The sequence below is a fragment of the Sinohyriopsis cumingii genome, chromosome 9 (assembly GCF_028554795.1).
Source record: "Sinohyriopsis cumingii isolate HCF-2022 chromosome 9, ASM2855479v2, whole genome shotgun sequence".
Classification (NCBI taxonomy): Eukaryota; Metazoa; Mollusca; class Bivalvia; order Unionida; family Unionidae; genus Sinohyriopsis; species Sinohyriopsis cumingii.
In genome coordinates, this window is record NC_142969.1 from 18,349,480 (window position 1) to 18,372,134 (window position 22,655).

At 35.4% G+C, this 22,655-nt stretch overlaps 1 protein-coding gene across 5 annotated transcripts in view; it reads left to right on the forward strand.

The window, feature by feature from the left end:
• Nucleotides 1-425: 425 nt before the first annotated feature.
• Nucleotides 426-22,655, forward strand: part of LOC149791331 (uncharacterized) — a 113,410-nt gene continuing 91,180 nt past the window's right edge. For 2 of the 5 annotated variants that reach the window (XM_089969862.1, XM_089969863.1), the window contains exons 1-2: nt 427-2,223; nt 20,811-20,886. In XM_089969862.1, coding sequence (XP_089825988.1) covers nt 20,826-20,886 — 61 coding nt within the window. In that variant the 5' untranslated portion in view covers nt 427-2,223; nt 20,811-20,825. Of the gene's footprint in view, nt 2,224-20,810; nt 20,887-22,655 lie in introns of all 5 variants that reach the window. The other 3 variants (XM_089969861.1, XM_089969864.1, XM_089969865.1) reach the window with 3 other exon arrangements.

Consider the following 22,655-nt stretch of genomic DNA (forward strand, 5'->3'; position numbering starts at 1 on the left):
AGGCAATAACGTCTATAAAAGTCAGAGTGGTACTGTTGTGTCAACAGTATCTTGTTGGAGCACAGAAATATTATTCCAGTTTTGAATTCCGTATAAATTCCAATGAATGTTCTTTCCTCAAGAATTTTGTCACAGCACTTTTGTATTTCCAGAATATAATCACTTGAATTCATAATTTGAAGGAAATAACTGGTTACAACATAATACAACTTTATTTATCAGATGTTAAAGCACGACTGGCAAAACTTTATCAAAAACATCGGTTACATGACTAATTAAAACGCAAGACAGATTCCTGGATGAGGATTAAAAGTTCATTCTTTTGGAAACAAACTAGAAGTTTGTTTACCAATTGACACTTGCTACTTATCACGTATTCCATATATGACCTTGACTCAACTTAGTGATTCTTACTCTGAGAACCATAATTAAAAAAATTAAGAAAAATTTATTTACCAAAACTGTCACTGATTTTGGAACATGGTCAGCAACTAGATACAATGTTTCATTTATTAGTTGTTTACATCGATGAAATAAAAAAAATAATTCTGGACAATTTCAAATCCAGTAAACAATGTTAAATTAAAATAGCAAGTAATGGAACAAAACAAAACACTAACAAACAGACAATTAAATTAAATATGCATAACACTTGGAAGACCCGGTCAACGTCTGGCGTTGGCTAGCTCGTCTGAGCATTGAAGCAGATGATCGTGCTATCATAAATTACTGCATGTCTTCCAGTTTCTCTAGAGCAGCAAGTGCTTGTGCTTTCTCTCGCATTTGTTTCTTGTCATCACATTGACTGAAATACATATTTCGTGTGCGGACCTTGTTTTCCTCATGGAGTTGTGGTTCTGCATCAAATTATTTGTCAATTAATGTAGATACACTTAGCCTTTTAGCAAGTCTCCTGTGTTTCTTGCTTGACCTTTCCGGCAGTGTGATGGGTTTCTTTCTTAACCTTTGCCTTATTAGTTGTGTAGGTGAGAAAATATTTCGCAAACTTATTAACAATGACGCTATACACCTGCTTTTTAGAGATACCTCTCGGAACGCACACTTTAACAAATGATTTCTAGACAGGGGTAGCTTTAACAGGGAAGTATTGATGACGTCGGGCACCCATCCTATCAAAGATGCAGTTTCTACATCATGTCTTGGAACGCCTGATTGATGCCTCTGACCTCGTTAGCGGCCTAGAAATTGATGAGAGGAGAAACCATCTTTTCGAACTCATAGATGACATCATACTGTGCAAGCTGATGACTATTTTGCTTTTCTAAGAGCTCGTTGCGACGAGTCACGTACAGTTCCAGTATTCGTAACCAGTTTTAACTCTTGAAATTTTGGTGAAAGACAAATTTTAGAGGTTAATGCCTTCAAGTGCATTTGCATGACATAAATTTGACACAGCCCAAACTTTATTAAGGCCAGCCGGAATCATTACTGATCAGGCTTTTGGTAACGATACTGTTGGATATGGACATTGCCTCGTAAAACATGCAATGTAATTCGTGCCAGTCCATGTCTGTGGAACATCATCTGGTGTGTACCTTTAACAGCTCATGGGCTCCAGTCCCGTGGGACAGAACTATCATATTTACGTTTCCTTGAATTAGCTTAGGTACGTGAATGCAGAGCTCAGTCCAGAACAGTACCTTAGAGTCTTGTGTCGCTTGCGGTTAAAGAGACGAATCGATTCATTTGCTCCACGATCGCCAGTTCGTTATAGGCAATGAAGTTATTATCTTATCTTAAGTGTGATCTAGGTCATCGGGTCCTGTGGCTTCATAGACGTAGGAGGTAAATATCACCAGATCCTCAGTGGCGACTAGTATTTAATGCATCGGTTGTTATATGTAGTGCGACAAATGACGCCTGTTACAAACATCTAAGGCACAAAACATTAATAGAAAGATACCAGATATTGTTCCGAGATATTTGTCTTTGAAATTAGTTCACCTTACTCAATAATACAGAACAGAATCGTAACGTACGTGTCGTGGAGAGAAAAATAGATATTGTAGGGTTTCTGTATTTTTCTTCCTTGTTTGCATAGCTATTTTTTCAAAGTGGCGTGACCCAATTTGATAAGATTCTCTCATGTTGATCAGTTGTGACTTTTGATCATTCATTGTTGCCTAAGTATTCAACGTTCTGTTCTTTGCTAAACTAGGATTAGTCTCGTGGAAAAATGAATATATGCACTTAGCATTAAAGGTAAGAAATATTTATTAATTTGTCATGTGGAAATGTAGTATTAGTAATAGTAGTGGCTGTGGTAGTAGTAGTAGTAGTAGTAGTAGTAGCATTAGTAGTAGTAGTAGTAGCAGTAGTAGTACCTATTAAACAAAAATATATAAAATCATTTCGATTATGTTTATTTAGAGTGTGTATGTTTGTAATTTGGATTTTTAACGCAGCTTTAACAATTTTCCAGTCATATAACTACAATGTCTGCAGTGTGACAGTGATGTCTCGCACTGGGCATCATGCAGCAGATATGTAGCATCATGTGCCACCCAGACACATTATCCTGACACCAGGCCCATCATTCCTAACACTAACATCTTAATGTTGCTTGCTAAGCGATGAAGCTGATAGTATCATTTTTATAAGTCTTTGGTGTGACTCAGCACTTGTTTAGGTAGATTATGGTCCAGGTTGTTTGCTAGCCAGACCTGTCGTCGTACTTGTAAATATGCAACTACAAGCTTTTAATTATTTGCATCAATTAAATTTGTAAGAAAGCTTTTTATAAAATCCTTCGACAAACGCAGTCCTGATATAATAGTGAATCGAATTAATCTACCCACTGTATTCTCAGCTATATAATACATAAATGTAACGATCATTATGTCCAATTTAAAACTAGGTATAAAGTCCTGCTGACAAACGGGGTCCTTACCATGAAAACGAAGTCAAACACGACACACACGGAATCATCCTTAAGAATCATAGTAGGTCTTTATCCTTTAGATCAATGGATTTGTGTTTGGTCTAAAGTTATCAGGTACAACTGCAGCAGGAAAAGATATGTTGGATTTGATTTATTGAACATAATTAGCACAATTACGTGACAGAGGTTTATTTCTAACGCAGATTAATGATGAACAAAATACACCAACTCACTCGTGCGCAGAAAGGAGAAACAACGGAAGTATCACAACGATATCGTTCATAAATGGAACTGACAAAATAATAACAAGCTTATGGAATTAGAAACAATATCGATATATATATATATATATATATATATATATATATATATATATATATATATATATACAGTTTATCACTGCAACAACAAAGAGATAATACAGGAAGTTTTGTGATAGCACTGGCATAGAGGTAAACCTCAACAAGACAAACATAGTGGTATTTAGGAATGGGTGATATGTGAAGAGAACGTAAATATGGTAATTTAATGAAGAAAGAATAAAGGTAGTGCCTTATTATAAATATATAGGATTATTTCTACATCGAATAGCAGTAGTGCCTTATTATGAATATATGGGATTATTTCTACACAGATGTTAAAGTGGTCTATGGCTAAACAAATATTAGCTACACAAGTCAAAAGACCGATACTAATATTTTCCTAGTTAAAGGTAGATCGGACAATTTCATATCACAAATAAGTCTAAAATATTTTTACTCAGTGATTAAATGTTATGTTATGGAACTATGGGGATTTGAATACTAGAAAATATTGAGGAAGTAAAGTTTCAATTGAGTAAGAGATACCTCTTTGTTTTAAATAATGCCAAAAATTGGGTGTCCATATTTATATAGGAATGCGGTACGTTGCCTCTCTTTACTTCATATATTGTAAGATGCAAAAAAAAGATTAAAAGTATGCGGTTATCGGATGATATATATCCACATAAGTGTTATATTATGTTGAAAAAGTTAGACACATTTGATTCAGTCACATGGGTCACGAAGATTAAAGATACGCTCAATCAATATGGCGCTAGATATGTATGGAGAAAACAAGATGTTGGCGATACAAAATGTATTTATTTCGGAGTTTACACAAAGGATTAGAGACACTGCATTCCAAAGTTTGTTAGAGCAAATTACTAACCCCTCAAAATGTTATTACGGTAGTCAGTAGAAATCCCTACTACAATGTGAGAAATACCTCTCATGCAATACACATTTTAATTTAAGAATCTATTTAGTACAGCTGAGGTGTGCAAGCAATAAACTAATGACTGAAACATGAAAAAGAGAAAAATTATAGAACATTCGGATTTTGTGAATATCGAGATTTTGTAAGCTGTACAGGAGAAGAAATATTTATATAATAGAGGATAAATTTCATTTGTTTGAGTTTGCCAGAACATTATATTATTAGAAGAAGAAAAATCTAAAAATATATATTATGTACAACCAATTTTTGTCTAGCTTATGGCTTGAAGTGATATTGTGACACAGTATAATTTATCACACTGCTTGTACAGATCATTTGGTAGGAGAGAGGCTTTCTAATATCTATCGAAATAAAATCATCAGAAAATGTTTCTATTCGGAATTCAACATAGCATTAAATGCAGAAGTAAGTCAGGAATATACATCTGACCTGTATGAAAGACAATGCAGCGTTCCAACTGTGTATATCATAAATATAGTTTTGTGTATGGGCCAGCTGTCTATAATATTGAAATAAAGCGATTTGGTTTGATATTAAAATCACTGTCCCTTTAATTGTAAACGATTAGTGAATGCATCATTTCGAAACAATTTCTTCTGGCGTCTTCCACTGCATACAGATAATTGCTAGAAACAAATAGAACAATAAAACATAACCATAGAGATATGGGAATCATGGGGCTTTTGTGCTTTATTTAACTCGACATCAGCATATCCAAGGTATTATAGGCCGGAGACATATGTGTATATTGGACTCCCATGCTCAACGTGTTACAAGGTTTATGGATGTCTATGGGAAAGTCATATTAGGCCACCATGTTGAAATGTATTGATAGATAGATATATCAATGTGAAAGTTTAAAGAGAATAAACTGCTAGGTTAACATATTGGCTAGAGAGGAAAAAATGTCACACCTATTAACATTAGATCTGAGTACAGCCGCTTGAAAAACTGATAAATATTGCTTTGCGTCTTAAACGTATGTAATCTTGTTTATATATCTCCTATATAATTTATTAATTATCCCCAGGTCTGCTACCGCGGTGTGTCCTTGGAAAAGATAACATACTCCTACTTGAATGAACATTCAATAAACTTCTTGTGTTGCTGTGCAGCAAAACATCAAGTCAAACAAATTACAATTGCAACCCTACTTTTGCAAGTTATATTATCATAGAATATTGCAAACTAGACATGCATGGCACTTGTGATAAAATTTATATATTTCATTAGTGTGAAAATATTAGAAATCTTGCTTACATAAGATAAGTTCTTTGTGTACGAAGGCATATAAACATAAGCTGTTTGGTATGTACTGAGTCAACTGCTTCACGCACACTGCATACGCAGACAGTTACATGAGAGATACATTTCTTTTTAAACAACAGCTGTCCGAAAACTCGAAACAACTTAACCCCGCAGGGATACAATTATTTAAACAAAGTAGCTGCACTCGCGATCAGTTAAATATTTTATTTTAAAAACTTCGTTTCCTCTTTAACTTCTGGTAGCGTTCGGATTCAAAACATACATTTAAGCATTTTCGTATTGGTTGAATAATTGCATTATACGCAACACATTTCAATAATATTCTTCTGGGTTTATCTACTCTGTAAAGTTCTTAGCTATCGAGTATAAACTGCGCGGCAAACTATCAAATGCCAAAGGCATAAACTTGCTGTACAGCATTAAGGGCTTGGAAGCTGGGAATTGTCTGGCCTTACTAACAATTATATAGCAACGACAAAATAAAGACAGAGTGAAACTACTAATCTCAAAAGAACGTGACTGGTTTTTCCCACTGCATACTAAACGAAAAGCTAGGGGAAACGACCAGGATGTTTAAAGTATATGATAAACTTTGAAACTAACTATAATCTAGGTAATGTTTCGCTTAAACTGAGTATAAATGGATAACTAGTCTTACCTTAGCAAATAACACAACAAAGAGCTGAGCCTGTGATTCCTATGGTTCAATCTGTTTCTTTAGGAAGAACTGGTAACACGTAATTAATCAGAAAGCTTAACATTATTCAACTTGAAATCAAAGTACTACAATTTTACAGCAGAATTTTGGAGAGTAGCTGAGATTCAATTGGCAAATGATGTATACAGAACTAACTAATCAATATAGCTTGTCAGTCCTTAAAATATTGTTTATAACTAATTGTAGCAGATACTGGAAGTATTGCATTAATGAAGTAAATATATGCTCGTATTTATATGCGTCTGTGTCAGTGTGTGGGTGTGCTAAGTTACCTAAGATTGACATAGGAATAACACATGCATTTGGATCATATCCGGCCTGATATGGAGATTTTGGTTTTGAAGCCTACTAAAGACGTGTTTTCTCAGACGCATATCGAAGCAGAATATACGCGTTGCATGAATGGTTAGCGTGCTGGACTCGCAAACACAACGTTGCGTAATTCACTCCTGCCCATTATAAAACTGGACAGTTGCACTGTCGTCCCCTTGGGCAGACAACTTTATTATATTTTCCTAAGAAAAATATAGCCTTTAATGTGCTGACGTGTCCCTAAACACCAAACAACAGGTAAAATTGTATGTACGATATTTTATAGAAACATGGTGACATAAATGTGCGAAAGTACGGCAAGCATATTTCCGTTAGGGAAATTAATTAAATATCTTCACGTCAGATGTTTAGTTAAAAACATTTTCCTGACTTGTCCTCCGTGTTGAACTGAAAATACTAATAAATTAACAAAATTACGCTATATATATTTTTATACATTGGTTTAACATCATTCGTGTGTAACCAAAAATAACGTAAAATACCACAAATTCGTGATAACGGTCTGAAAGGATAGACTGCTGAAATCCATCCAAATATTACATGAAAATTGGACATTTATTTAACATTTTAATTAAACTGACATTCAAATTAATTTCATAGAGTCTAAGGATTACAGAATTTTATCTAGAATATTATCGATCTTTATGCTTGTTCAGTTTGTTCAGTAATCAGATCAATGTTAAAGATATATGAACCCATGTAGTAACGAAAATCGTCTTTCAAAATACTTTCACGAAAAGATAATTTAATGTAATCCATGTGATCATACACGAAGCGCATTATTGTAAACATAGACGAATGTGTTATGTATATTTTAATCCTACTAGCAGCGTTCGACTCAGTTTTGTGCATGTATTCCTTTTAGCAATATAAGCAAACAACCCCCCCCCAACAAGTACAAAAAGGCTTTGATGATCAGTCTTTAACGCTTACCAATGTCTTGCTTTGCATATGGTTATGTCAAACAAGTATTATGATGATATGTTGCCAATTATTAGTATTATTATTATTAGTTGTAGTAGTAGTAGTATTTTTATTATTATTTGACAATTAGGTGATAGTGTGAGCGTATGTTTGTGTGACTGAGTAGGTGGGTGGGTGATGTACCGGACCTTTCAGTATGTATGTATGTATGTATGTATGTATGTATATATGACAATTACAAATAATTACATATTCCAAATTGGCAGCACAATAGTACAAGTAGTATCTATGTAATATACAATGAAAATGGAACTATAATATCATGTTAAATAAAATTGTTCTAAATATGTATGATTATCATTAGAGATTATTATAAACACTTTGTCTGCAAATTCAGTAAAAGTCGTAATAAGACATGGATTAGTTAATATAAGTAATATAGTATGGGAGAAAAATGATATTCGCGAAAGAAAGAAATATAATATCTATTGAAACGCAATATTATCTCTGTGTACGAATATTTTGTAGAGATAATTGTCTAGGATGATAAAACCTCGCCCGTGATGATATTGATTTTAGGGCTAGGGGCTGATATCACCATACTCATTAAAATCTGCAATTATCTGCTGCCAATAATGGCTGTACACATCGGTGCACATTTTTTACACTTACCGGCATTTTTATTGGCGGTGGAGCTATTGTCGGCTAAAGGGTTCTTTTGGTGATATGTACATTATATGTCCGGAGCAAATCCTGTGTTTGTTGACTTGCAAATCCACAACCATCTGTTCTGGGACTATTTTGATTTTCGCGCTAGATATTGATGTTACCTATTGCCGGTTTGTGTCTCAAGTGCAAGCAGGATGTGTTCCAGAATTATTTGCATGTAGCAAAATTGCACATTTTAATGAACAGGTGATATCAGACCCCCAGATCGTCCATCATTATCAACACATATTGGGGTGGGTGGGTATCGGACTAATAATTGTCATGTGCATCGTCTGACGCTTAATCCGCATTTTTATTTTTTTGTATTTGCAAATTGAATTATATATAAGCTTTAGTGTTCTATATTCGCGGATATGCGCTGTTTATGTTCCCTCGAACTACATCCTGTATACAACCACGTTATTTAAATAATCAAGTGAAATTATATTGTTACTAGTTTGTAAAGACGTAAATCTATTCACAGAGCCATTAAAACAAACATTCGCTAAAATCTTACGACGTACACATATCCCACACGAATGGGAATGACAAGTCAAACATCACTCTTTAGGGGAATGATTTCAGTAATTATCACCATGTTGAATAGATTACACAGTTATGCTGATCTAAACATTTCTCTCCATCACTACGTTTCCATTTATAATGCCATATAGTTGTACCTAATCTGATATGAATATTGTTAGATCAAATTTGTTCAATAAATCTAAGTTCCATTATCCTATACGTCATGTAGACTTTGTTGTTTTTATGTTTTAACTGAATGGCTGATGAGAGATTTTAAACAGGCTTCTATATCAGCAGGAATCCATTGCTTATTTTACGAGAGGGATGGACCTATACTATGAGTACATGGACACTACTTGTGTTCTCATTCTTCTGTATGCACGTTCACAACATATATTTGTTTATCATCATTTGCACTGTAACAGCATAATTAATTAAACTGGCTAAAAAATGAACTTGTCAAATTTTCTTAGCATAGCAAATATGAAACACGAGAATCTAGTGCATTGTTAAGTTTCTATTTGTACAGCAAAATATATCTGTATTATCTTGTACCCAATAAATAGAACGCCTTCAGATCAACAACGCAAATTAACCAGTCCCTTGTTCAAAACACTTGAAAGATAAAGCAATGTTTTGCATGGATATGTGCACGAATATGGTAATTAATCTTTATTGGTGATATGTCCGTGTCAGTTTGAATTGCTTTCACCTGCAGTGACAAATACGTTTGAATAAACAAAGGATTCATCAACGACACCGTCCTCGACTGCTTTCAAGCAAACTATCAATAAATAAATAAATATATACATATATTAAAATTTCAAAGCATAAATAATTAAGTTATTCTCAAGTCTTTAAAGACAATGTTGTGCTAATAGACTTTGAATTTTTCTTCATGGACAAAGAAAGAAAGAAAGATGAACGAGAGTCCTTAGAAGACACTGGCACTCCTCTGGGCGAATACAATTGCCATGAATTCAAGATAAGACCATAGCTTCTTTTTAGCGTCCTATTGTTCAAACCACTTCTGACATTCTTCAGGTTTTACAAGATTTTCAAACTATCTCATGCGGTACACGTATGGGATGCTAGCTTCGCATCATTTCCATTTAGGGCAAATAAGACATGATTAGAAATCTTTGGTGAAATCTCCGTGTCATACTGACAATCCAATCAGGGATAGCAAGATTTTTAAGACTGTTGCGGCGGCAGTCATTTTGAATGTACGACCGGCACAATTTTCATTTTGGACCAACTAGGTATCATAAGAAGTCTCTATGTTGAAAGTCCCATATCGAAATAGTAGCCATCCATTTTGGAGCGGCGTAGCAATAACATTCCATTCAGGAAGTGTAGCGATAACAATATGAATGACATGTGGGTCATATTGAACGTCAGATCGCTACCGTTGTCATTTAAAACAAACTGGGTATCATAGTGTTCGCTTGAAAACTCCACATCATTACGACTTTCTGTTCAAGCATAATTGTGGGTGATATTTAATCCCTGTACGTTTTCTCCGATCCAAATGTATTATTTCATCATGTGACATTCTTATTCAAATGGCTGATGTAGATCTTTTCATATTTGACGCATAGCCGTTTGGCGATTTAAACCAGCCACTTCCTGTATACAACAATCTTGCAGAATGTGGGACGTCTTCCATGGATTCTAGAACATCATTAAAACTATGAAATCAATTCAACATTTTGTAGTATATGACAGCAAATCACATCTGTGAACTTTATAAAAGCCTTCCTTGATATCATTGAACGATTTGATTGGGCTCGGATTCTACAATATGATCATTCCGAGTAATACAATTGTACTCGATCTCCGATCTTTTCAAGCCACAGTCATTTTCTTATATTACGTCATGTGCATATACCTTTATGGGGCCGGCGTGCTGTACATGCAGGTGCAGATCGTTGTATAAACGTTATTATTTCAATCGATTGGCTTATTGACATTTTGAAAACAAGAGAAAGATTATAATGCAATATTCAGTACCCCTCGTATCTATATCTACAAATAAAGTATACGGTTGAAAGGTAAATTATATATTAATCTCTTTTATCGCAATGGAGTGGTATTTTTCATTAATATATTGAGGATCTCAAATGGGTAATGATTTAACATTGACTTTATGAAACGAGATTAATAATATCCAGCTCTTGCGAGCCTTGACAAATGTGCGCTATTATGTGCCAAAGTGTGTGTGTTCTAAAGTGATTAGGTGCAATTAGTATTCGATGATAAGTCACTTGCATCATTGGGAATTACCATGTTTTATTTATCAAACAACATTATAAGTGATATTATTTATACAATGTGTACGTATGGAGAGAAAGATTGTTAGAAATACCCAGCAAGTTATCTTATAAACAGGCAAATACTCCTGATATCATTATTTTGACGCCACTATATGATTTGGTTGTATGGGCATGTTAAACAGGGTAAAAAGTGTATAGTCTCTAACGAGAAATGAAACTTAAGTCACCATCGAGCAATGTGTAGTGGAAAGAAAACGTTATTGTCAGAAAAGAGGTCCATACATTTTCCTAGGACGAGTCTGTTTGACATGACGATTAAAATGTAGAATGACGCTGACGGCCGTCTAAAATGTTTATTATCCACTTTTCTATTTCATCGTCATTTCTAGAGACAATACTTCCAACAAAATCAGTAAAGAAGAGTCACAGACTGGATTTATGAAGAAAATGTGCACAATATTATCCACACAATATAATTAGATCCTTGTAATCACACACTATATAATTGAGTGGATACTGCTTTTCTTCTCATAATGTCGAATATATCGTCTTCAAGAGGGATCAAAATGTTCGATGCTGTGGTCGTTGAGGACTCAAACGGCTATTCAATGGATTGCTTGATGATGAATGTAGTCTGTAGTGATAACATGAGCTTGAATTGTCTTTAGGTGTTCAATGTGGATGTTCATTTGTAGCGCACACCTGTTAAGTCAGAAGTTTAAGAAGTTCATATGTAACCCCTGTCACAGGTATTGATTTATCACGCGGTAACGCCTGACGTTTTCCCTAATAAAGATTAGTCAAGCAACTGGATGAACAAGTAGTGCTGGTATGATGGTTTATGTTTAGATATATCATATTGGTATTAATTCAAAAATATGAAAAATGATTATACTCAAATATGTCTGGCAGAGATAGTCTTCTTAGTTTCTCGAAGATTTTCTTTTTTATTAGGAACATGCTAAGGATTTATTCGCTTGGCTTTCCATCCTATTTGTAAATTAACTTCTTAACGTTTCATCAAGACGTAAGCATCAATTTGTATTTTCATCACCTTGCACGTTTCCAACTGTTTCAAATGATATGCTTCTTTAGGTTTTTGGAAGTCAGGGTTGGATCAGGTGCTAATTAGATTTAATGAGTACTCCATAAGGCTGGGACATTTATAAAATTTCACATTGTATTATTCACGGAAATATCAATATGTTTAAAAATGAAAGTTTAGACGAGTGTTCATGGGTTTTGAGAGTGTTCAAACACATGCCACGTGGATCGCTTAGGTGTGATGTTAAAACAAAAAACCATGTATCTTCACTAAGGGGCTAAAGACAAACTTATAAGTACATTGTTCAGTTTTAGTGATATTAGAGTAAATAAGATGAAACTATTATACACAGCATTACATGATTTTAAAAAGTGGTTTGATTTAAACCATCATAGTATAAGTTTGCTAATTATAGACCATCGTTTTTGCGTTATACGTATACAAGGTATGTATGTGGATATAAAAAATAATAATATTCTTTGACCAACTTTGCAAACTGTCCGCTGTTTTTCTTTTTGCAAACGAGATATTTTAGTCTATCATTTTAGCTATTATATTCCAAGACTACAAGTTAAATAATCTATAGGCCAGAAATGTATAGACTGCTAGATAATTTGAATCTAAAACACATTATAGAATTGTACATTTTTCAAGGTCGATTTCCTGTTAAGAAATCTGGGAAAATATTGTCAAATTTCAGATCAGTTTTTCTATATAAAAATATCCTGAAATGCAAACTTTAGGAAGCTATCTCTCTCTAAATCGATTCGTTATTTCTTGTTGATAGTTTCATTCCATCTGTAGTAAAGGAAGTAGGAAACATAATTCCACGATTTCATGGGTAATAGCGGTCGGTTGCTTATATGGTGATTAAACGTTTTTCATCTCTTGAAGTAGCTGCGTGTAATCTTTTGAGGTTTATAAATCAGTTGTTGATCATGTACTATCGGTAGTAATTCATTTTCATTTGACTGAAAGGCTTTGCTGTCATATGTTTAGCAAATGGGGGTTGTGTGTTTACATGGACTTAGAATCAATGAATAATATTGATTTTGTGAACGATACATTAATACGAATAATACACAAGAAGCTGCACCAACCCAAGAAGAAGCGTTGCCCACACATCACACCCGGCTGTGCAAACAACCCAGAGAAGACACTGCTGTTCATAAGTAAACTGCAAGAGGCTATCACCAAAGAGACACCTGATGACACCATCGACTCCAAGTGGTCCCACCTCCTTGACGCTGTGTATAATTCAGCCATCACTGCCTACAGGAAGAAGGGACGCAAACAGGACGACTGGTATGAGGCCAACTGAGAGGAGATGGAGCCCATGACTGAGGGGAAGAGGAAAGCTCTCCTGGAATACATGGCTGAACCTAGCCCTAGTACACTGCAAGCCCTCGGACAACTCACAGACGACCGACCGCCTCTGCGCCAACACCTACTGGCTGAACCTCTGCACCAGTATACAGACAGCTTCCAATACCCGGGATGCAAGAGGCATGTACAAGATTATCAAGAAGGCGACAGGCCCCCCCCCCTCCACGTGCAAGACCTCCCCTCTCAAGTTAAAAGACGGGCGAAGTCATCACAGACATGGGGAAACAGCTGCAGCGATGGGTTGAGCACTATCTCGATCTCGAGCTGTATTCAACAAATACACAGACACCGCCCTGGACGACATCGTAGACCTGCCAGTCAAGGAGGAACTAGACACACTACCCACCCTGGAAGAGCTCGGAAAAGCCATCGATTATCTCGCTTGTGGGAAGGCTCCTGGGAGCGAATGCATGCCGCCTGAAATCCTCAAGAGCGAGAAATCAGCATTGCTCAAGCCCCTGCACGTACTCCTATGCCTCTGCTGAGAAGATGGACACATCACCCAGGACATTCGGGACGCCAACATCGTCAATTTGTACAAGAACGAAGGAGACCGTAGCGATTGCAACAACTACCAGGGCATCTCCCTTCCCAGCATAGTCGGAAAAGTTTCGACCGTGTCGCCCTGGCGCGCTTACATACTCTAGCCTGCCGCGTCTACACAGAGTCCCAGCGTGGCTTCAGAGCGTCGTCGCTCTTTGCCATCTTCTTCTCCACTCTCCTACAGTACTTCTTCAAGGACTGCATCGAGGGAGTGTACATCCATACTAGGGCTAACGAAAAGCTGCTCACATCGCCCTTCTCCATGCTAAGACATAAGTCATTGAGGTTTTCATCCGTGAATTGCTCTTCGCCAACAATGCAGCCTTGACATCACACTCGGAAGATGGACATCAGCAGCTTGTATGCAGCCCTCTCCCATGGCTGCAAGTAGTTTGGACATCAGTCGAAAGAAAACGAACGTCATGGCGCAGGACGTAGACTCCCCACACACCGTTGCCAACGATGGGTACAGCCTGGAAGTTGTTGGGAACTTCACATTCCTCGAGTCCGACATCTCCAGCTCGCTCTCCATTAGTTCTAAGGTGAACGTCATGATTGCTAAGGCAACATAATTAATGGATATACTGAACCAGCGGGTCAGGAACGACCCCAACCTAGCTTAGAATACCAAATTTTGCGTCTATCAGGCATACGTGCTCAGCACACCCTTCTATAGCAGTGAGGCATGGGCCGCCTATGCGAACTAAAAGAGGAAACTCAACAGCTTCCACCTGACATGCATGCAGGGCATGTCCATTGTAGAACAAAGTACTCAACACAGAGGTTCTTGAACGCGCCAACATGATGAGCATGTTTTCAATTCGCATCGACAGGCGCCTTCGATGGCTCGGCCACGTCAAGAGAATGGACTCCGTATTCCCAAGGACATGCTATACAGCGAGCCAGCAGAATGCGCAAGACTGACTGGACGGCAACGTCTGCGTTACAATGATGTCTGCAAGAAGGACATAAAGACGGTCCATATAAACGTCAACGACTTAGAGGGCTGTGTTGAAGACCGCTGCACATGGAACCAAGCTATCAGTCAGGGTGTTCATAAAGCCGAGGAGCAAGAAACACAAACCTCGCTGCAAAGACAGCCAGGAGGAAGGCGAAGCAACAAAAGTCTCAACAAGCATCAACAATTACCTGCATCCAGTGTAATAGGGACTGTCACTCTATGGTCGTACTCTTCAGCCACTCGCGAAGGTGAACATAGGACACCCAACCGTAAGCTACACCATCGTCTCCGGAAGACGGACGGATGCGAGAGAGATTTAAGCAATGAACAACTTGTGTATTTTTATATCTTATGTCTTTTTTTTACTGTTGTATAGTTTTGGAGAAAATATTTAACAGATGTTGTTCCGTATTGACATGGGATATGAATGTATTCTGAAGAAAAGAATTTCAGTAACACTCTAATTCAATAATAATAACACCATATATCAGCGTGGTTAATCGTTTGTACTATTCACCTCATCGAGATGGATACCCGCACAGTTAATTTTATATTAAGGATGCATATGACTGCGTTTGATAAGAATTTTGTAATAATAAATTACATTTATGTCAGATATGTATGAGATTTACAATTAATTATGTATGTGATGTTCTCTGTTTACGGTTTAGTAACGCTAATCATTAAATTATATTTCTAGTAAGTATGTCCATCCCGTTATCGAGTAGGTTATAGTATATTTCATTTATCATATAATATCTTGAGCATAGGTTCTCTCGAACCTATAACTCTAAATCATACATGTTTGAATCCATCTTTAAAGGTATCCACAATGCCAACTCTTACAATTGTTTGACCATTCTGTAAAGCTAGCACATAAATATTTTTTCAGTTAAAGAAATCTTAAATTCGTTTCTTCAATGCAGGGCAAAACACAAATTTAGAAACAAACGACTTGACCAAAAGATTGTCATTAGATGACACCCAACTGGTTACAAAATATTTGTATCAATATATGACCTGAATCTACTACAGTTACCTTTAGACCATTTACACAGAGAAAATCAAAATGTTTACCCCACGCGTTGCGTCAGCTGATATAAACACTCAACAGTAGGGATTGCAACGACATAACGATTGATACAGGCTTTGCTATTTCAGCATTTACAGTGTTATTGGAGACGGAATTGTTAAAATATAAATGTTGGCACACGCTACATCGTCATCGAAGGTTATACTCAATGCATCCTGCTAAAATAACTGCGTTCATTTCAAAAAGTTGCAACATAAAACTGGTTTTCAAGTACTCATGCATGAAACCTGTTATATTTGGGAGAGCTAAAGGTGGACTCACACATTTTATAATTATGGATAAGATCTTAAAAAGTACACAAATTTTAGAATGCAGTCTTTCTCTCTCTCTCTCTCTCTCTCTCTCACACACACACACACACATACACACAAAACTCCATTATGAAAGAGAGATAGACATCTCTTTCTATAGCGTATACTTACACTAGATAATATATTAAAACACTAAATGACTCCCAATGGTCCCAGTACACAACAAATATGTCATTCATGTTTCGCTCTGCTTTTAACCATTTGAGTTCTGAGAGAAATCATTACTGAGCATTAAAACGATTTTATTCCATCGGAAACTGCAATAAACAGACTTTAGGTACAATATAAATTAATCTGAAAGTATCTCGTGGCTTTCATACCAAGAATCAATGAGGATTATGTTACTATATTATTCGCAGTGTAGTCAGGGACAATTTCTGGCATGAACGTTTGACCTTCTTTAAAAAGCGAGTTTCTGCCTATTACATCAAACTGAGTCATTAGTTCACGGTAAGTTTGCACAATTTGAAACAAACAGAAGAAAATAAATTCAAAGCATAATTGATGACAAAATTAAACTGGAAATTAAAAATGGAAATTGAGCAGACCCATAAACTGTTCGATGTAATGGAGCAGAAACTGTAAAATGCAAGTCTGACTCAGGAAAGATATACAATGAGCAAATAGGATTTCAAGTAAATAATCGTTAGTAAAGCTTGTAAGAAGCTTTATGAATTCTGCTTTTCAACAGCCCCACCCCACCCCATTATATCCTTGCCCACTACTCACGCACCGGCAGCCGATACGGAAAGTAATATTGTCGATAAAAATAAATTATTTTCTATTGCATTGTTTTCTTAACAGTCGAAGGATCCACAGCTTTGTCTGTCAAGTCGAAAAAGATGCCTCGTGTGAAATTTGCATCCATTTAGGACGATATTTAGAACACTTTCTTCACGAGATATAATATGGAAGAGGAGGAAGACAAAGACACATTGCCGACATTTCTGTCGCAACATCTTTGGTACACTCCTCCCAAAACCCATTTAAATTACAATTACTTCTGAAAGAATTTCTGGATTTTAAGGAAATGTCAGAGTAATCTTCCGATAAGGCGTTTTACCATTCAAAACATGAGGTTCACTGCTACGAATGATGCCTCAAGTTTATGTCGATAGCTGCCATTCGGACCACCACTGATGGTAACGAAACAAGGATTGACAGAGAATGTACGATTATATCAGAATATTTTGTCTAATTACGCTACTGTTTTGGTTAATCTTGCGTTTAACCCTATGGTAGAAATAACAATGATGGCGAAATAGATTGTAGTTTCCTTTTGCGAAGTAAGTTCCCGGTCAACCAAATTTATGACATTTTCCCGCAAATTACTACTCTGACACAAGTCCGAGGAAGCATTTGTCTAGGTAATATAAAAGTTATTCAGTATGTCAGAGATGGGTACACTCTATTTACGTCTAGTATTTATTTCATAAATCTGAGTCTACATATTTCTTGCCAAATCACATAAACGGAAATAAATAAAGCATTGTTGGCATGGAGCCGATGGAAAAATCCCTGACCAGTTCCGTCAATTCGAAAAATGATTTAAGATATAGCTATAGGAATACACATACATTGCGACAGAAAAGGTCATAAATATTTAAATTGTGACTTTGTCTTCTTCCTCCCCATAGTGTGATAGGTGAACAAAAGTAGTACAGAATAAAGTTCTCAATATCGGCGATTTACATCAGATAACGTTCATACGAATCGAAAGAAAAGGCATTGGAGGTAAGAACTGAACATGCAGCAAGTTGTTGTTGTAGGGTTTAATTTGATTTTTCACCACCAGATAGGCTATACATGTCGGCCAGTATTACTGGTGGAGAAAGAACCCCGGAAAGAACCATCAACCCACGAAAAGATACTGGCAAGCTTTACCACATACCCGCCATACAGCAAGTAATCTTTGTACCCAAAGTAATACAAATTAGTAAGACATTCTTGTCAGTCCATGCAAATGAACGTTCTTTGCTATCTTTGCAATGCGCGCGTTACATTCAGTAGGGTTAGAATGAATTATGATGCTGGAAACAATAACTTCCAAGAAATGTATGATAGTTTCGTGCTTGGAGTCATTTCAGCTATACATACATACATACATATATATATATATATATATATATATATATATATATATATATATATATATATATATATATATATATATATATATATATATATATATATATATATATATATATATATATATATATATATATATATATATATATATATATATATATATATATATCGAATACCACATTTCACTTGATAATGCTCTTGATCTCTTTGAGAAGTTCAACGTTTGTTCTGGTCTTGAAAACAACACAGGACACATACACTATCAGAACGACATTTATACTGGAAACTATATTATGGAAACATCTAGATATTTCCTTTGGGTCTATTTCATGTATATAATAATCATGGACACCTCCCTCAATGTTTGACCGAGCTTTCATTAATAGGTAGTATACAACATAAAAGATAATATTTTTGTAATTACCAATTATAATTTCATATACGGGTATTGTAAAACCGTATGTTGGTAATGGTTTATCCAAATATTGTTTGATATTTATATTAATCTCCATTGTAATCGTCAAAGATTTGAAAACGAGGATAAATGCCATAGCGTTGTGCCATGTTCACACTGAATGAATGACATATAAAAACAAGATATAGAACAAGGTTTATTGATTAAAAAACATTGTCCCATATTTAAGGAATATAAAATGGAAATAAGTATGAAAAGTTAGTGTACAAAGAGATCATTAAAATGGAGGGGAAACAATGGGGAAAAAAGAAACTTAAGAAAAATTAAAAAATTTATGTTAATTAGAGACCAGTAAATATGAAAATCTTTGTTGGATATATTCGTCTTAGCCTCAATAAGTTTGATTTGCTACCTTGTTCTAAATGATGGCATAACATATTACAGATAAAATTAAAAGAAGTTGGTATGACATGATATTATATTATATGCTGTACTGGGGGTGTTTCATTTCATTTATCTGCACTAAGCACATAAAATATATTTAGGAGAAAAAAATCCCAGACAACACATCTCCATTATAAAGGTGGCAACCCTAACTTTGCATGTGACAATTTGTATCGTTCTGGTAGTAGTTTAGAAACGTATGGTCTGTGGTCACCAGATTTAATTTATCGTATAAGATCATCCAAAACACACAGTTTCAGTTCTGTTGTAACAGGTAATTTAAAGAATGCGCAAAGAAAAAACGTGACCTACATCAAATTATCTTTCAACCACAACTTCAGGTTTAGTAACGTTTGACCACTTACGGTAAAAAGCAATTAATCATATTTACCTTGTCCTTATAATCCTATGATTTTGCTAAATGAGCCTCCGTGTGGTTGCTTATAGTTTTTGTTTCTACAGACTACCATTATGTATGGCTAAATTTAAGTAGTCCGAAAGGTACATGTGTGCATGGGAGCGGTCAAAATGTTACATTTCTAGCACAATGAAATACAAACAATTTCAGTCTTAGACTAATTAGTGTATGGATCATATAACTATATGCTCTGAAGAATTATTCTGCAGAACAGTAATTTTGGTCACAGATTATTTATATATTACAGCAGTTAATATACTTACAAATTATAAAAATTCTGTCATTTTATTTTTGCTTTACACTATGCAGTCTTTTTTTCCATTCTTTGTTTAATCTAAATTATTTGGAATGTTGAAAATCTGGACAGAGATCAAATCTTCAGCGTGTTATTGAGTGTATGGATTAAATATTCACAGGTCCGTTTGAATTCCGAAAGTTCTCCTTGAAGCGAAAGATTTACTAAATGTCAAATAAATCTCGGCATGCGACGAAAAGGAGGTGACTCACTCTAATCATTCGAACGCAATTATTGCAGGTGCTTTTATCCGCAATGACAGCGCTTAAGATGCGGGAGATCGGATTACTTAATATGCACATATGAATAACTAAGTATAACATACTTCATCATGTGACAAAATTGTTGCGCTTTATCAGTAAGTTATATTTCACTAATATGCATTCTGTCTCCTGTAAGAATTGTCACGTGGTATATGCTAAACTTTATTTCATCAAGGATCACAGACGTTATATTCAATTAACTTCCGCTTGTGACTTGTTTTACTGTTAAATGATACTGCTCTGAAAAGCCGAAAGCATGGTTTGTATTTTGGAAAGGTATCTTGTTAATAGTTTAAAACGTTTTAAAGGTTAACTTATTACGCTCAAGAGCAAGTTTTCATTCTGCAGAATTGCAATCCGCGATGATAAATTAAGCTAGCTTGAAAGATTATATGGACGTAGAGGAACGCAACGTTTGGTTTGCTCTGATGGATTCTTTGTGTCTTTTCTATTTCTTTATAAACTTTTACTCAAAATTGATTAGATGCTTTTCGGTTATCTAAACACAGACCATTATATCAATTTAAATGCATTTATGTAGCAATCGCGTATTTTTAAAAGTATTTTACGTCATCTCTAACAACTAGTGTTTTCCATGAATATCAAATGGCATCAAAATATTCTGTATTTCAGTAAAGAAAAACCAAGATGGCGGCAATATCAACAGGAGTCTTTTCATGCATCGTTTTCATACTCCTGACGGTTGCAAGTAAGTTAAATGTCTATCATAAGTTTTGCTAATTGTCTATTTCTCCCGGGTATCTCTCCAGCCACCTGCAAATAAGTTAATGAATGCTGTGAGTATGGCAGAACTTATATCGGCGCTGAAATTATAGAGTAAAAGTGTCGTATATAAAAATAGTAACTCTATATTGAGCAGTTATATCCAGAATCAATATCAGTAACATAAATCCGTTATGCACCACCTAGCGAGAACTAATCTTATACGATAAGCTTTTGAACATGTTAACGGCGAAAGCATCAGAAATTGAGATTCCTTAAGTTTCAGAACGATCACACTAAAGTCTGCAAAACAGTGGAATTAGCACTTGAAATTTGTGGAGCGACATCATTTCGAATTTACATCAGAAACATTTATTTCATATGTATTAACATACTCAACAATAAACATGCACGCTTACATTACATCATCCAGTATATGTTGTGTTTGCTACTTTTCATTTCTTTAAATTATGTTCACAATGACGAAACACATAACACAGTAAAAAGGGAATTATCAGAACATTATTTATTTAGATAAAAAGAATCATTTTCTTAATGGAATTAGAAGATGTATCGTCTACCAATATTCAAAAAATGCAACTAAATCATTCTCAAACAGTAAGCAACCATTTCCATTACTGGCCATCTATTTCCAACTACTATTTCAAATTTTACACTAATACAAATTACGCCTTCTCTTAAAGTGTTTTAGTTATATTTATTTTGGATATATGAATATTTCAAACACATTTTGCTCAAAAGACACTTACCCTCTCTTGTATCTCTCAATAATTAATCAGTGCACATTCTAAAGTTTATGAAGTAAAGAAACGTTCATGTCATGATATAGTCAGTTCTGGGTGAACGTGGCTTTTGTCAAATCAATAAGCATAGAGATTCAGCAAAGCGTTACCATTACTGTAAAATTTCAGGCATTAACTTACAACAGACATGCTTCTTTATTATAGACAGCTCTGCTTTAAAATTACAAAAGTTCAAATGAAATAAACATAGTAAATGAATAAAGATAACATTATCTTAGAACTACACAAGATAATGCAGGTTATATAAACATATGCACTCATGACCAAACATTTTGCATACCCTTTATTATTAGCAATTGATAAGGTATATATCGAAGTACTTACAGCTCTTTTGATGTCTTTTGGGCAAATAAACATTTGACTAAGCCAAGTGCAAGCAAATGCAACCCCTATACACTATTGACCGGAGGTTTCTCATTCGAATATGTTTTCTGATCATATTAACGTTACGAATATAAGCCCTACTTCCTGCTGAATCCATCCTCCCAAAGAAGGCAATTCTTATTATATGACTATAATATACACATAAAATGGTACTAACTCTTACCCATAACCTAATCTCAGCGCCAACAGTTGGCGTTAGATTACATTTGAGCTTTCCATTTTAAACTGACAACATCGTACACTTCGTCTCCTGAATCCAATTGCAATTTGCGCTACTTTGATTCCATTTCGCTTGATTAGACGATCATCGTAACCAGAGCGATTTTATTATTCTTGTACCAGTGTCGTCAATAAGATTTGCTCACGGCAAGAATACCTTTCTAACAGCCATCGTCAGATGTTTCAGTGTGTACAGACGGAAGCGCCTGTGGTTGGCGGGACCATGTGTAACCGGACTTCAACACTGTCAGCGACCAGTAGATTTCGGAGGACACAGATTTCAACATCAATCTTTTGGAGCGACCGTTTTCAGAATAAGGCCATGATC